At 33.7% G+C, this 13,650-nt stretch overlaps 1 gene segment (V, D, J or C); it reads right to left on the bottom strand.

The window, feature by feature from the left end:
* Window positions 1–2,755: 2,755 nt before the first annotated feature.
* Window positions 2,756–13,650, bottom strand: part of LOC124864943 — a 63,568-nt gene continuing 52,673 nt past the window's right edge. Inside the window, 6 exon segments of the C gene segment in view lie at window positions 2,756–3,231; window positions 3,496–3,638; window positions 4,032–4,346; window positions 4,493–4,789; window positions 4,922–5,206; window positions 5,327–5,611. Coding sequence covers window positions 3,220–3,231; window positions 3,496–3,638; window positions 4,032–4,346; window positions 4,493–4,789; window positions 4,922–5,206; window positions 5,327–5,611 — 1,337 coding nt within the window.

Here is a 13,650-nt window from a genome sequence, read left to right as displayed (position 1 = left end):
GATCAAAAGGTTAAAACCCTGACCCGAAAACCAAACATAAAACTTAAAATATCAAAAAAGGACATGGTAGTGACCACCGTTCCTGCTGGTCACCTCAATTAGACATTCTTGCTGCAGACTTGATTGAAATGTTGTTTCCTATAGTAAAGATGACTTCATGGTGGACATCTACAGTCTGGAACTGAGATTTTTTTTTTTATATAGCCCCCTTGTCATTTCTCCCTAGACATTTTCAGTGGGATTAAGATCGGGGGAATATGGAGCCTGGTCATTATTTCCACCAAAGAACTCATTTGTGAAATGGAGCATTGCCCTGTTAAAATGCTCAGGCATCACTGCAGGGTCAAGAGCCCTGAGTAAAGAGGGATGCAGCATTGCCATGTAACCTGCCTCAGTTTGATGCCCCTGCAAAATCTTAAACTCTATTCCTGACTCCTCAGATCATGATAGCACCTCCTCCTCCATGGCATTTAAAAAACATCTCCATTGGGATGTTGTGGAAATGCCAGTAAAGTTGTAAACCATCAGGAATGTCATTATAACAATTTTGCCTCCTCAGGGATTTAAATTTTCTTCCACCTTTCAGTGTCATGTGTTTGGTGCTTCTGCAAAAGTCCTAACAGGCACATTTGTAGCGATGTGGCAGGAGCCTCTCGGATCCTCTGGCTCAGCACAGATGAATATTTTTTGGCTCTACCAAATTTACTTTAAAGAAATTTTAAAATGCCAAAATGAATTTGCTGCATTCGACATCAGTGGCGATGCAGTAGAACTTGCATTTTTTTCAGCTCAAAGATCCTGCCACGTTTAAAAACAGAAAGCTTTTTTTGGTTTGGGTATTAGGTGGTCATGCATTCAGCATAACAGAACATTACACCGAAGGCCAGATTTAGGCACATAATTTTGACTTTTTTAGGGAAATAGTATCAAACTTTTAATCAGCTGGAAAAACACTGTTCAAATTTTCAAATCGATTCAGTTTTATTTATATAGCGCCAATTCAAAACACATTTTTCAAAAAATATTATTTCTTTTGTTTATCTGCTGTTTCTTCTTTTGGCACTTTGAAGCTCAATTTACCACCAGATTACGCAATACTAGAGTGAAATACAAATGCTCGTAATTACTTTGTCATTATCATAATAATCTGCTATTGTTATTAGGCTAGTTAGTTAAAGAACAGAAAGGCAGTAAAGATTGCAACCAAAACTAAGTTTGCTTTATGTGCAATTGTGTGTGGATCACAAAAGATGTTTTTGGCGGTGGGTTAGTGATAGACTTTAGTGCATTTGTGTTGTTATTTTTGCTAACAGTATTTAAATAATTTCATGCCTGAAGACATTCTGATACTGACAGATGTGTACTTCTTCAAGGAAATGTATTTATAGTTCTAATGGTTTCTACAGAGTTTACACTTCAGCAGGTGTGGTCTCAGGGGTGCAAGGAGTCAGGAAGTAGCTTTTTAAAGAAAGTGTTTCAAGACCTCAGGGAACTAAAGAATGTTAAATGTATTTTGTATTATATTCAATATTACTGGATCCATGAATTGACACAGAAACAATAAAATATACTCAAAATAAATGTAATTATTGGCATTCCTTTTTTTATTAAATATTTATGTGGTTGTTATATTTTGCCCATTAAAACCCCAAAACTCCACAGTACAAGTACAGAAAGTTTTTTTTGTTTGTTTTGTGATGTTTATTATGATGATATTTTCTAATCTAATCACTGAATCACTAATCAAATAGTAAACTGAAACATTTCATGGAGAGAGAAAGCTTCAAGAAAAAAGAAACAGTCACTTTTGTAAAGATAATACAATTTTTAGGGAAAATTATTATCCAATGTAAAACTACATAAGTAAATAATACACATTTAAAGTTTTCATTTTTATGCACTGACAGTAAGAGAAAGTTTTATTGTCACGTTACTGCATAGAGCCCAATTTCTTCTCCTTTCTATACATTATTAGCACTGGTAAAATGAAGACACTACTATAGATCAGAAGGCGACGCAGTCTCGTGTTTGACCAGGACTTCAGTTAAGAGATTCATATTTTTTCTACTAAAATTTCTAAAATTGTTCAACAATATGTTTAATAAATACATTGTAGCAGGTGGGTTTCCCAAGAACTACACAATAACTAAGGAGCTATTAAATTCCAGTTTTATTTCTATGACCCTAACATTAAAGGCACTGTTTGTTGTGGCAACTTACTCTATATAACCTGACTGACATGGAATGAACATCGTCTCATCTTTTCTTCATATTGTCTACAGTTTTCTGTGAATGAAACCAATATAATAAAGACAGAGATGCCAGCAATGTTATTTACTGGGGTGTTTTTTAAGGTTAATAAACAACTACAATGCTCAATCTTTAGTTTTTTAAGGATTTTTACTTGAATGTTCAGAGCATGACCAACAGCACCAGGAGGGTCAAGCCAGACAGCGCTTATGTTCCAGAAGTACATTTTAAGTCTATCAGGCATTTTTCAGCAGATTTTGTACGGTCTTCTTTTTCCTTGTGGGGCAAGGAGTGATGATAAAATATATTTTTTTATTGATCTATATTCAAAAATTCTACCAGTGGGTTATCCTCAATAACTTGAAAGAATAATTTACTTTACATTTTCTTTTCAGAATTTTTAATTTACCGACTTTTTTTTTTTTTTTTTTTTGGCTCTTTGACAAAATGACAGACTCAATTAGTAGAACAGAAAAAAATGCAAATACACGACAGAAGACAGATGTTCTTTCCAGGAAGTTTAACTTTGGCAGTTTCAGCGAAGTTACAGCTAAGGTCCCAGAGGTACAGAAACACATTTAAATTTATGTCTGAAATTGATGTTTAGAAAACCTCAGAAACACCAACCTTTAACTGACAAAAGAGGTTCATAATAAGCAGAGATGCACTTATGAGAAAGAAAAAGCTATCTTTGCATTACAGCAACATCATCAATTAATACGCTTTAACAAAATACATTCTCTTTACAGGAAAAAATAGTGCAGAGAATGACTTCAAACATAATTTAATGGATAAGATTTATTTTAAAAATGGTTTATTTCACTACATCATTATTAATTAAAACTATTATTTTGTGAAAATACATAATTTTCAAATATTTAATACATTATAATAAGTACATAAAATACATCGAAGCTCTTGTAAATATTCTGCTGTTATTCATTTCTGCTGTGCCAGCCTGAACCTTTATTATTTCTTCATCTGGAAGTAAAAAGAGAACAAAAATATATTAATTATAGGCATTAGAAAAACAGTTCTGATAAAAGAGCGATGTGAATATTAAGCTACAAGCAACTTTGAATTTAACTCTTAAGTTTCTCCTGTTCTGTTATCTTTCCTTTCATGCCGTCATTAAAAAGGTTTTCATGAATGAAGTCAGAGAGATTATTCCTCAGGCAAGGTTGTGAATATGTGGCCATTCTATTCAGTATGAAATAAATGCAGAGAAAAGGCCTTGATGTTTACCTGAACCAGACTGAAAATCATGTTATAGGAGACAGAGAAGATGAAGAGGAAGATGAATGAGGAGGTTGTGGACCACAAGCTGTTGAAGTCATCTCCTTCATTGGCATTATCTATGCAACTTACTGCAATTGTCTCATTTAAGTCTGAGGAAAAAATGTAAGAAGAATAAATAAAAGTGCAGGTGATTAGATTTGTGTTTCTACATGTTAGATTTTTTTAAATCTCAGATTTATGTCATTTATGTTTCAGAAAACTTGTGAGTCAGAGTGATAAGAATTCCTTTTCATTTGTTTTCAGTTGTTTTCATTTATGCACACACAGAACAGGAGTCTCCATGCAACATTTATTTGAACCAGATAGCACATTCATTAAGCTCCTCACAATATGACAAGGACAAATCAACAAGATGACAAAAACAACAGGTTTATGGTGCAGCAACAATGACATCACAGAGTACAGGTTTTTACAACATAAAATTTACACAAAAACACCACAGCACATAAAATGTTAATTCACTTCTGGATGTTCACATTCACCTGACAATCTAGACACATCTCTGGGCATCATAGCTTCATCACTACCAGCAGGCCACACGTTGCAGCTGAAATGTGTTTTCTTTTCCCATTCATCCCTGGTGATGGTGTAAAAGCTTGAAACTAAGTAATCACTGTTGATCTTCTGTGCAGGCAAGGTGATACCATCAGTGAATGATCCACTCTTATTTCCAATTCTTTCTGACCAGGCGATGTAGTAATCTTGCAGCACTGAACTGGTGACCAGACACACCAGAGTGACCTTCTCATCTGGGTACCCTGAAGGAGCTAGAACTTGGATGTTGGGGTTTTTCACACCTGAAAGAGATTTGCAGTTTATTTGAGAAACGCATGTTTCAGATTAAAGTAGGAGATTTAAAATCATAATTTCTATGATGCACAACATATGAATTTTTTCTCATTAATAATTTTCAATAGATCATCCATTAAATTGAATGACATACCTCTGGTGACAGTCAGACTCTGAGTAACTGGTGTCATGTCGTGTGTTGTGGCAGAACAGCTCACTGTGTTGACTTTCTTCCATTCAGAGAGGGTTTGAGTTAGCGTGCTGGTTTTTTCTTGTGGTTGTTCTGTATCAGGAATGTTGGTGGTCACGTCTCGCCCATTAATGTTCCAAATGATTTTAATACTGGATAAAATGCTGCTATCCTGTCCAGTCACAACACATTTAAGCTCTGCTTGTTTATTGCTGAACATTGCTTTAGGACTGGGAGGGTTCAGTGTAACTGTAATATGTGCTAAATCAGAAAGGGGGGAAAAATAAAACATTTTTAGAACAAGTAAAGATAAAATTCTATACTATGTAATTACATATCAAGACTGTATTCCTAGTTTGATTTCTAATAAGCATTAACGACAGTGTACTGTACCTTTTGAAGCCTTTTTTATGTAAGTTTGTCCCTCGTGAGTCACCCCACAGGTGTAAACAGCCTTACTGTCCCAGTCTATTCGGTCGACTTTTAACATACTGACAGCCGAATAAACACTTCCACTTTTTTGGGGATCAAAACTACTGAAGCCAGTCACAGTGTTGCTGTTTTTTTTCCAACTGACTGACACTTGTTTGGGGGCAAAGTTTTCAATAGAACAGACCAAGACCTGTTTCTCTCCATGTGGCCCTGAGAGCAATGTTACATTAGGAGGAGAGGAGGCATCTAAACACAAAGAGAGAAAAAATTAGATTTACACATTTTATGTTTGCAGTTCCTCCTCTGTGAGAATATATACAATGAAGAAGAGAAAGAAAACATGTACTCAAATGAAAAATGACATACATTCCACTTGCACAGTCTTGCTTTTTTCAGAAAGAGTGAAAGAACAATTGTAAGACAAAACTCTTGATCTTGGCACACTGATCACACTGACTCCAGTAAATGTGTCGATGTTATTTTGAGAAAAAATATACTGGTCAGAATCCACTTTGGTGTTACTGGCACTGGTCCACTGGAATGTAGCACTTTTTGGAAAGAAGTCTTGGGCCAGACAGCCAAAAGTGATGTGATCCCCACTGCCAGAATTACATGGAGTTAGAGGGAACAGAACTGCAAGTTTAGGTGTCCCTATAAAATAACAGAAAGATTGAGATTTAACAGTTTTATATACAGAACTAAATATGCAATTTACAAAAACAAATCTTAAATGCTACAATGTAGATACAAACAATTATTCAGTCACTGCATTCAAGTATACATTTAGGGTCACATAATTTAGATCTCAAATAACACCACATAATATGTGCCTCTACTTATTACATTATGTCAAAGTGTTTGTTACCTTACAAATCTAGGTTTAGTATCATAATGAACATTTTAGCTCATTGTTTGATAATAATTCTCTTTGTTCTAAAATGTGTAAACAAACTGTTGAATAAATTTATAAAGAGGATCAATATTCTATTAATTTAAGAATTACCACATCACACATTACAAATTGCAAACACATTACAAACATCAATTAAACGTGGCAATGTTTTTTTTATATTTACAGAGGCTGAACTATGTAAGATCCTTTTTCAGCTGCTTGATTTATAATTTTGTCTGTACAATACCCGGGAAAACTGCAACAAAATGCAAACATAGATTTAGTTTTACACCCATTATTTTGTATATAAAACGCATGCAAATATTTTTAAAATTACTTCTTTTTTAGAGTTAGATTATTATACACAATCAACAGTATACTTTAAGTAACATTGTTCTACCATTGTTTTTTTTTTTTACATTTATGAACTTCTTGGTGACAATAGTGATGAGATCACTACTATATTGTGCAACATTTGTGTTATAGGTACATTTTTAGTAAAAGAAAGAATCACCACAACAGGAAGAATGCATTTGTTAGATAAATTGAGGGTAAACTGTGGCAGCAATTGTTTTCAGTAGCTTATCTGGTAATTTTGTCTTAGCAATATCCAGGAAGACTGTGACAAAATCCAAACATGCACCTTCTATGACTTGTTTTTCACCTTTGAATTTTTCAAATATAACAAAATTTGTATTGACAAAATTTTATACATTGTTTTCCAAATGACACAAGCTATTCCAAAGCAACAAACAATCTAAAATCTAAAACAAAATGTGTAACATTCTCCAAAATAGTTTACATTTTTGCTGTCTTTTTTTTTTCACTTTTAGGAAGGATAGATTGCATCAAATATTGCTTAGATCACATTAATAAACTTGTTCGCAAATTAAAGATGGCAAGTGTCTTCCACATCTTTAGAAATATCAAATTTCTTACAGCTTTAACACTAGATCTAAGTATTCAAAAGCACATTTTTAGGCTTCATTCTTCTGATTACCAAAAACATGAAATAACGTAATAATGTTATTTCACAAAATATCTAAACCCTTGAAAACTAATGTTGTATTGAAACCCCAGACAGAACATGTTCAGTGACTTTAATATCCATAAAACGTCTTCTAAATTATCACAGCATAGTTTTTGCAATTTTTAGAAATACTGCAGAAGTGTTGCTGGATGGCATAATTTACAAGTAATAATAATAATTCCAAATATGTAACAGATTATTATTCAGTGCATATAAATCCAATGCTCATTTGTTAATCAGGCCTCCAGTTTGTTTAAAACATTTAATCAAACAACAATCTGTAGTACTTTGTCACTTTGAAGTGTTGTTATTAGCAATGTTAAATGAACAGACATAGGCTTTCTGCTGATTTGTTCTGTCTGTATAGATTTTAGTAATGTAAACCGACAGAATTTCTCGATCAGTAAGAGTCCAAATTTCAGAAAAAGAGTTATATTAAAAAAAGCAATAGGGAACATTTGATTTAAATATGACTTACCTGAATGTACTGTGACTTCGGTCCCCTTTCCCCAGTAGTCGAAGTAGTCACAGTGCTACATCTCCACTGACTACTTGAACAAAAACCTCACGCACTAAGAAAACACTCAGCAAAACAAAGTAACATTTCCAAAAATATAAAAAGGCAATACCTGAGACATATTTATGTTATCTGAGGACTTGTTTTCCAGTAATTCCCAATTAATTCAGAGTTTACATGAAGCTGAACGTTTCAACCGTACAGTTCCTCTGACTGAAATATTAACTTAAACTAGCTTCAATATAAAATTTCGGGTGAGCTGTTAACTGATGAAAGCTAGACACCATAGAAATTGTGAATTTCAATGTGAGATGAATTAGACATTTTAATATGTCATGCATGAAGGCACTTTTTTCCATCAGGTTTTTGTGTGAGTGTATTTTACTGTGGCCCACCCACACTACAATAAACATTATAACAAAAACATCAAACACCAGAGTTCTGAAGCGTAAGAAGCATCTGTGTGCTTGAATATTTAAAAGACTGAAACAGATTAAAACCAAAATAATACTATTTAGTCCCATACACACACACACTGACACGGGAAGTCTAAACCACTCTGTAAACTTCTGCAAATACAACATGCTGCGTATGATGTCCAATACACCTGAATCAAATTGTTCAATTTCCTCATCAGCAGTTATTCAGCTCTGCAGAGGACCTGAGTTGGGCACCCCTCATCTAGGGGGTAACAAATAGGATCCAAATAGTAAATAAAGATATTCGCTGTAAACTCCAATGGTACAACTACAAGAACTACAAGACGATGAAGGAACAATTATATTTCTGTCTTCATGTCTGTGACTTTAAAATTGAAGCCACTGTTTGTTCTGGCAACTAACTAACCTGACTGACAGAGAATAAACATATTATCACCTTTTCTTTTTATTTGCGGATCTTTTCTCCACTCTCAGAATTACATGGAGTTAGTGGGAACAGAGTTGGAGAGGCTGGTGTCTGTAAAATAACAGAAAGGTTGAGGCTTAACAGTTTTATGTAAAAAGAAAGAAAGAAAGAAATATCAATTTTACAAAAACAAATCTTAAATGCTGCAACATAACAACAAACAATTATTCAATCACTGCACTCAGGTATATTTAGTGTCCTATAATTTAGATCTCATATGACATCACATTATATGTGTCTCTACTTGTTGGAAACAACTACTGCAAGGTTACTTTAAAACATTATGTCAAAGTGTTTGTTACCTTAGAAATATAGGTTATATATCATAATGAAGATTTTAGCCATTTGATTGACAATATTTGTCCTCGTAAAGTTTGTAAAGAAACAGTTGAAGAAATGAATGAAGATGATCAATAGTCTATTATTTTTAACACTACTACATTGCACATTGTGTATGATACTTTTTCAGCTGCTTGTTTTATAATTTTGTCTTTGCAATACACAGCAACACTACAACAAAATGCAAACATACACCCTCCATGGTTTTAGTTTTACACCCATGATTTTGTATATAAAACATATGCTAAATGTTTTAAATTACTTTTTTTAAAGAGTTAGACTATTATGCACAGTCAATAGTCTCAAAATAAAGTACTTTAAGTAACATCATTCTACGATTATTATTATTTTTGTTTTACATTTATTGACTTCGTGATGACAATAGTGATGAGATCACTACTATATTGTGCAACATACTTGTTATAGGTATATTTTCAGTTAAAGAAATAATCACTACAACAGGAAGAATGCATTTGTTAGATAAACTGAAGGTAAACTGTGGCAGCAATTATTTTCAGCAGCTTATCTGGTAATTTTGTCTTTGAAATATCCAGCAAGACTGTCACAAAATACAAGCATGCACCTTCTATGACTTGTTTTTCTCCTTTTTTATTTATTTGTTTGAATATAAAACAACAAAGTTTTCTACATTGTTTTCCGAATGAAATAAAGCTACTCCTAAGCAACAAACCGTCTAAAAATCCAAGATAGAATACATAGCATCCTCCACAGCTTGTTTTTTTTTTTTTTTTTCATTTGATATTTTTTTTACTATTTTTACAACTTATAAAGGCCTTACTGTCTGAGTAAGTGCTTAGAACACATTAGTTTTTCGCAAGGGAAAAATGTACACTATGGTTTATTGAAAACCACAAAATTAAATTGTTTAAGAGACATTTTTCTGATTTATTTCTGAACTATTAAACAGGCGTACTGTAATGTTGTGTCACAGAATACCTAAAGCTGTTAAACACTAATGATGATTTAAAACCTGAAATATTAAATAGTTGGGACGGGAGTTCCGAAAGAACGAGATCCCGGATACAAGCAGCTGAAATGAGCTTCCTCCGTAGGGTGGCCGGGCACTCCCTTAGAGATAGGGAGAGGAGCTCGGCCATCCGGGAGGGGCTCGGAGTAGAGCTGCTGCTCCTCCACATCGAGAGGAGCCAGTTGAGGTGGCTCGGGCATCTATACCGGATGCCTCCTGAAGCCTCCCTTGGAAAGGTGTTCCAGGCACGTCCCACTGGGAGGAGGCCCAGGGGACGGCCCAGGACATGCTGGAGGGACTATGTCTCTCAGCTGGCCCAGGAACGTCTTGGGCTCCCCCCGGAGGAGCTGGAGGAGGTGTCTGGGGAGAGGGACGTCTGGGTGTCTCTACTGAGTCTGCTGCCTTTGCGACCCGGTCCCAAAAAAGGCGGAAGATGATGAGTACGAATACGAGTACATTAAATAATATATGTATATTATATGAATAAATTACAATATACTGATCCTAATTTTACACGTTTTTCAGGTTTATTAAACAAAAATTAATAATTCTTTGGCTGAAGGTTTCACTTGCTTAAAGTTCTAGAAAACATATTCTACATCATCACAGCATTTTTTTTTAGATACAAAATAACTGCAGGAAAGCATCATTTAAGTAATAAAAACTAATATCATGTAAGAGACCACTATTCAATTCTAAAGAAATCCCTTGCTCATTTGTTGATCAGTCCCATAGTCATAACAAATCTTTCAAACAACAACCTTTATGAATTTATGCCACTTTAAAATCATGTTTTAAAGTTTTTCTGCTCTTTCATTAGGTTTTATTAAATTGTCAAAATAGCCTTACCATCAATATACTAAATAAAACAAATAATAATAAAATCAGGAATACATTTTTTTATTAAAATCTAAATAAACAGCCAAAGTAAATATTTTGTATAAAATGCGACTTACCTGAAGATACTGTGTCATTGGGGTACCACAACCCCAATAGTCAAAAAGCACCAGAGTGCTGCATCTTCACTCACAGTTTGAACAAAAACATAAAGCACTACAAAAACACCTAGTGACACTAAATAACTATAAATGTGTAGAAACCTTAAACGTTGCAGTAACTAGGACTCACACCATCTGAGTATATGTTGTCAACAAGTTAAAAGATCTATAAAGCAAGCAGTTTTAACATTACACTAATAAACTAATTGTGATAACTGATATCTAAACTTAAATCTATTCCATCATAAAATGTGTAATGTGTTATGTTACAAAAGGTGTAAACAGAGTAGTTATTTTATATTTAAATTTAAAATAACAAAAGAAAATTCCGTAGAGTATGAATTAAAGGTCTTGTTTACTTCAGGTTTTTGTATGAGTGTATTTTACTGTGGCCCCGTAACCATACACTACAATAAACCCTATGACAAAAACTTCATCACAAGGGTGCTGACGTGTAGCAATCATCTGTGTATGAATAATTGCAACGGATTAAAACACTAAATTGTAGTTATTTTGCAATAGGAACAGGTGTTTCTTTGATTTTTTTTTTATGAAGTCATTTTAAATACCTATTTTCCACCAAATAAAAAGCTTGTATTGCAATTTCAAAACATTTAAACCTATTTCATTTTTATGATGGTAATACGATTCCTCTCTAGTTTAATTTTCTTCCTTTATAAAATAATTATTCTAAAGATTGTACAGTCAATGACTGGCTTCATTGGACATTTAGCTGTAATTATATGGGAATCAATGCTTTTTACTAGTAGGATGGGGTTGGACTGTATGTAATGCCATTTAAAATTACTACATGATTGGATTGTAGTGTAATATAAATTTGACCTGTTTGAATTATGAAGTGACTTGACCGGATAGTTGTTTTTAATTTTCCCTATAGATACACTGAATAGAACTTAAATAACAGACTTAATTTGCATTTACTGTGGTGAAAAAAAGCACAGGAAACAAAACATTTGTAGTTCATTTTGAAAAGTATATTTTGAAATGTAAAATTCTTTTTTTCACACTTGGTGGCTCGGTGGCATGTACATGATGTCTGCAAAAACAAAACACCTTCAAGGAAATGTGTTTACCATTTCATTGGTCTCTGTGGAGTTTTACAGCTGCAACTATAGTTAGAGTGGTGTGTGAAAAAGAGAAAAGTGGCTGTCTGAAGACAGTGCTTAGAAATACCAAAGAAATCCAAGATTTAATAATCATCTATTCATGTTTTACTGAATTCAAGAGTTTTTTATCCTTTTATTATTATTCAAAAGAAAATTGAACAAATAGAATTTCTATAATCATTCATGATAATATATATTTACCTTTGTAGAGTAAATTTTACCAATGGTATTATTGAATAAACAAAGCAGCATAAAAACAGCAAACATGTTCATGAAGCTGCTAGATTAGCTGAATTGTTGCCAATATTGTTCGTGCACTTTCTATATCATCTCTGCAACGTAGTTACAAAACAGCTTTCTTTATCTACATGATGACACAAACTTTTCTACAAACACAGGAAGGTACAAAGTGAAAAGGGAGCAAAAAATCTGAAAAGCTCCAGGTTCTGACAAGGTTAAGGAAACAATTGGGGTTTGCATGTCTAGATCATAAAGAGATGTGGAAGTTTTTAATCCACAAGTTATGCACCGTAACATGTGGTGGAAGGATTCATGCATTTGATTGATTTATTTTAAGATTTTTTATTGTATTACATTTGTGTTGTATTAAACTTTACAAATATTATATGCTACCTACAGAATTATGCAATTTACTAATTTCTGATATTTTTCATTTGATTTGTAGAACATCATCACATCCACATTATGTTTTTCTAAAAAAATAAAAATCCTTCCTTTTTCATGCAGAGAAATGCCTGCTTGTTACACTTATTCTCCCAGTGCATCAGAAGTAACCCTTTGTGTGACTACAGACCTGGGCAAATTGTCTTCAGTGCACCAGGCCACACTGTGATGAAAACATAGTTTAATCATTTGAGATATTTTTTATTACCTTTTATTACCTAAAAATGGTTATCTGTTTACAGTAATCAGTGACAAAGACAGCATGATTTTCCTGGCAGTTTAGGCAATTTGTTTGTTTTGAGAACATATTCCAAAATTATCAGGCATACATCAGTGGAATAGAAGAAGAATTATACTTTGTGACTTTACAGTTGTTTTCTTGGTAAATCAGCAACCCAGCAGAACCCTTTCCCTGTTTCTTGTCTTTTGCCAAAATCAAGACCTGCTTATAAACTGTTGATATTTCACCCAATCAAGTGGTCACTGACAGTTGATGGTGGAATATTTAGGAATGAAGAAAATTTCACGGTTGGACTTGTTGCACAGGTGGCATTCTATCGTAGTACCACGCTGGAGTTCACTGAGTTTCTGACAGAAACTCAGTGAACTCCAGCGTTTCTGAAAGAAACTCATTCTTTCACAATTATTTGCAGATATAGTCTGCATGCCTAGGTGCATGATTCCACCTGTGGCCATAAAAGTGTTTGGAACACCTGATTTCAATTATTTGGATGGCTGAGCAAATACCTTTGGCAGTATACTGTGTACTCTATATGTCAAGTTTCTCTGCACCAAACTCACTTATCCATGTTTTATGAACCTCACTAAAAATGTGTAAAATTGTCTTAAGACCGATAAATTAATTTTAAACTCAGAGTCTCTTTGCAATGTAGTCAAACAGTTCTGCTTGCAGCTTTAATGTGTCTAAATCTGATATGATCCCATGGACTTGCTGTTTACTTTTATCTGAGGTCTGTATTCTGGTTTTTGTATTTGAAGTTATTTCTGTATGTTCTATGTTTATATCTGTTTTCTTAGTTTTTAGCTATATTTAGTTATAGTTTTAGTCATTTCAAGTTACTGTAATTATTCTAGTCTCATTAGTTCCTTAGCCACTTCATTCTGTTGATTGTCTCGCCCTGGTTCCCATGTATTAAGTTTCCTTGTGTCTGTCTGTAAGTTCCTCAGTTTATTCATCATTTACCACTG

Source organism: Girardinichthys multiradiatus, chromosome Y (genome assembly GCF_021462225.1).
Source record: "Girardinichthys multiradiatus isolate DD_20200921_A chromosome Y, DD_fGirMul_XY1, whole genome shotgun sequence".
NCBI lineage: Eukaryota > Metazoa > Chordata > Actinopteri > Cyprinodontiformes > Goodeidae > Girardinichthys > Girardinichthys multiradiatus.
The sequence above is the reverse complement of the archived record's forward strand: the minus strand, read 5'-3'. Positions and strand labels throughout refer to the sequence as shown.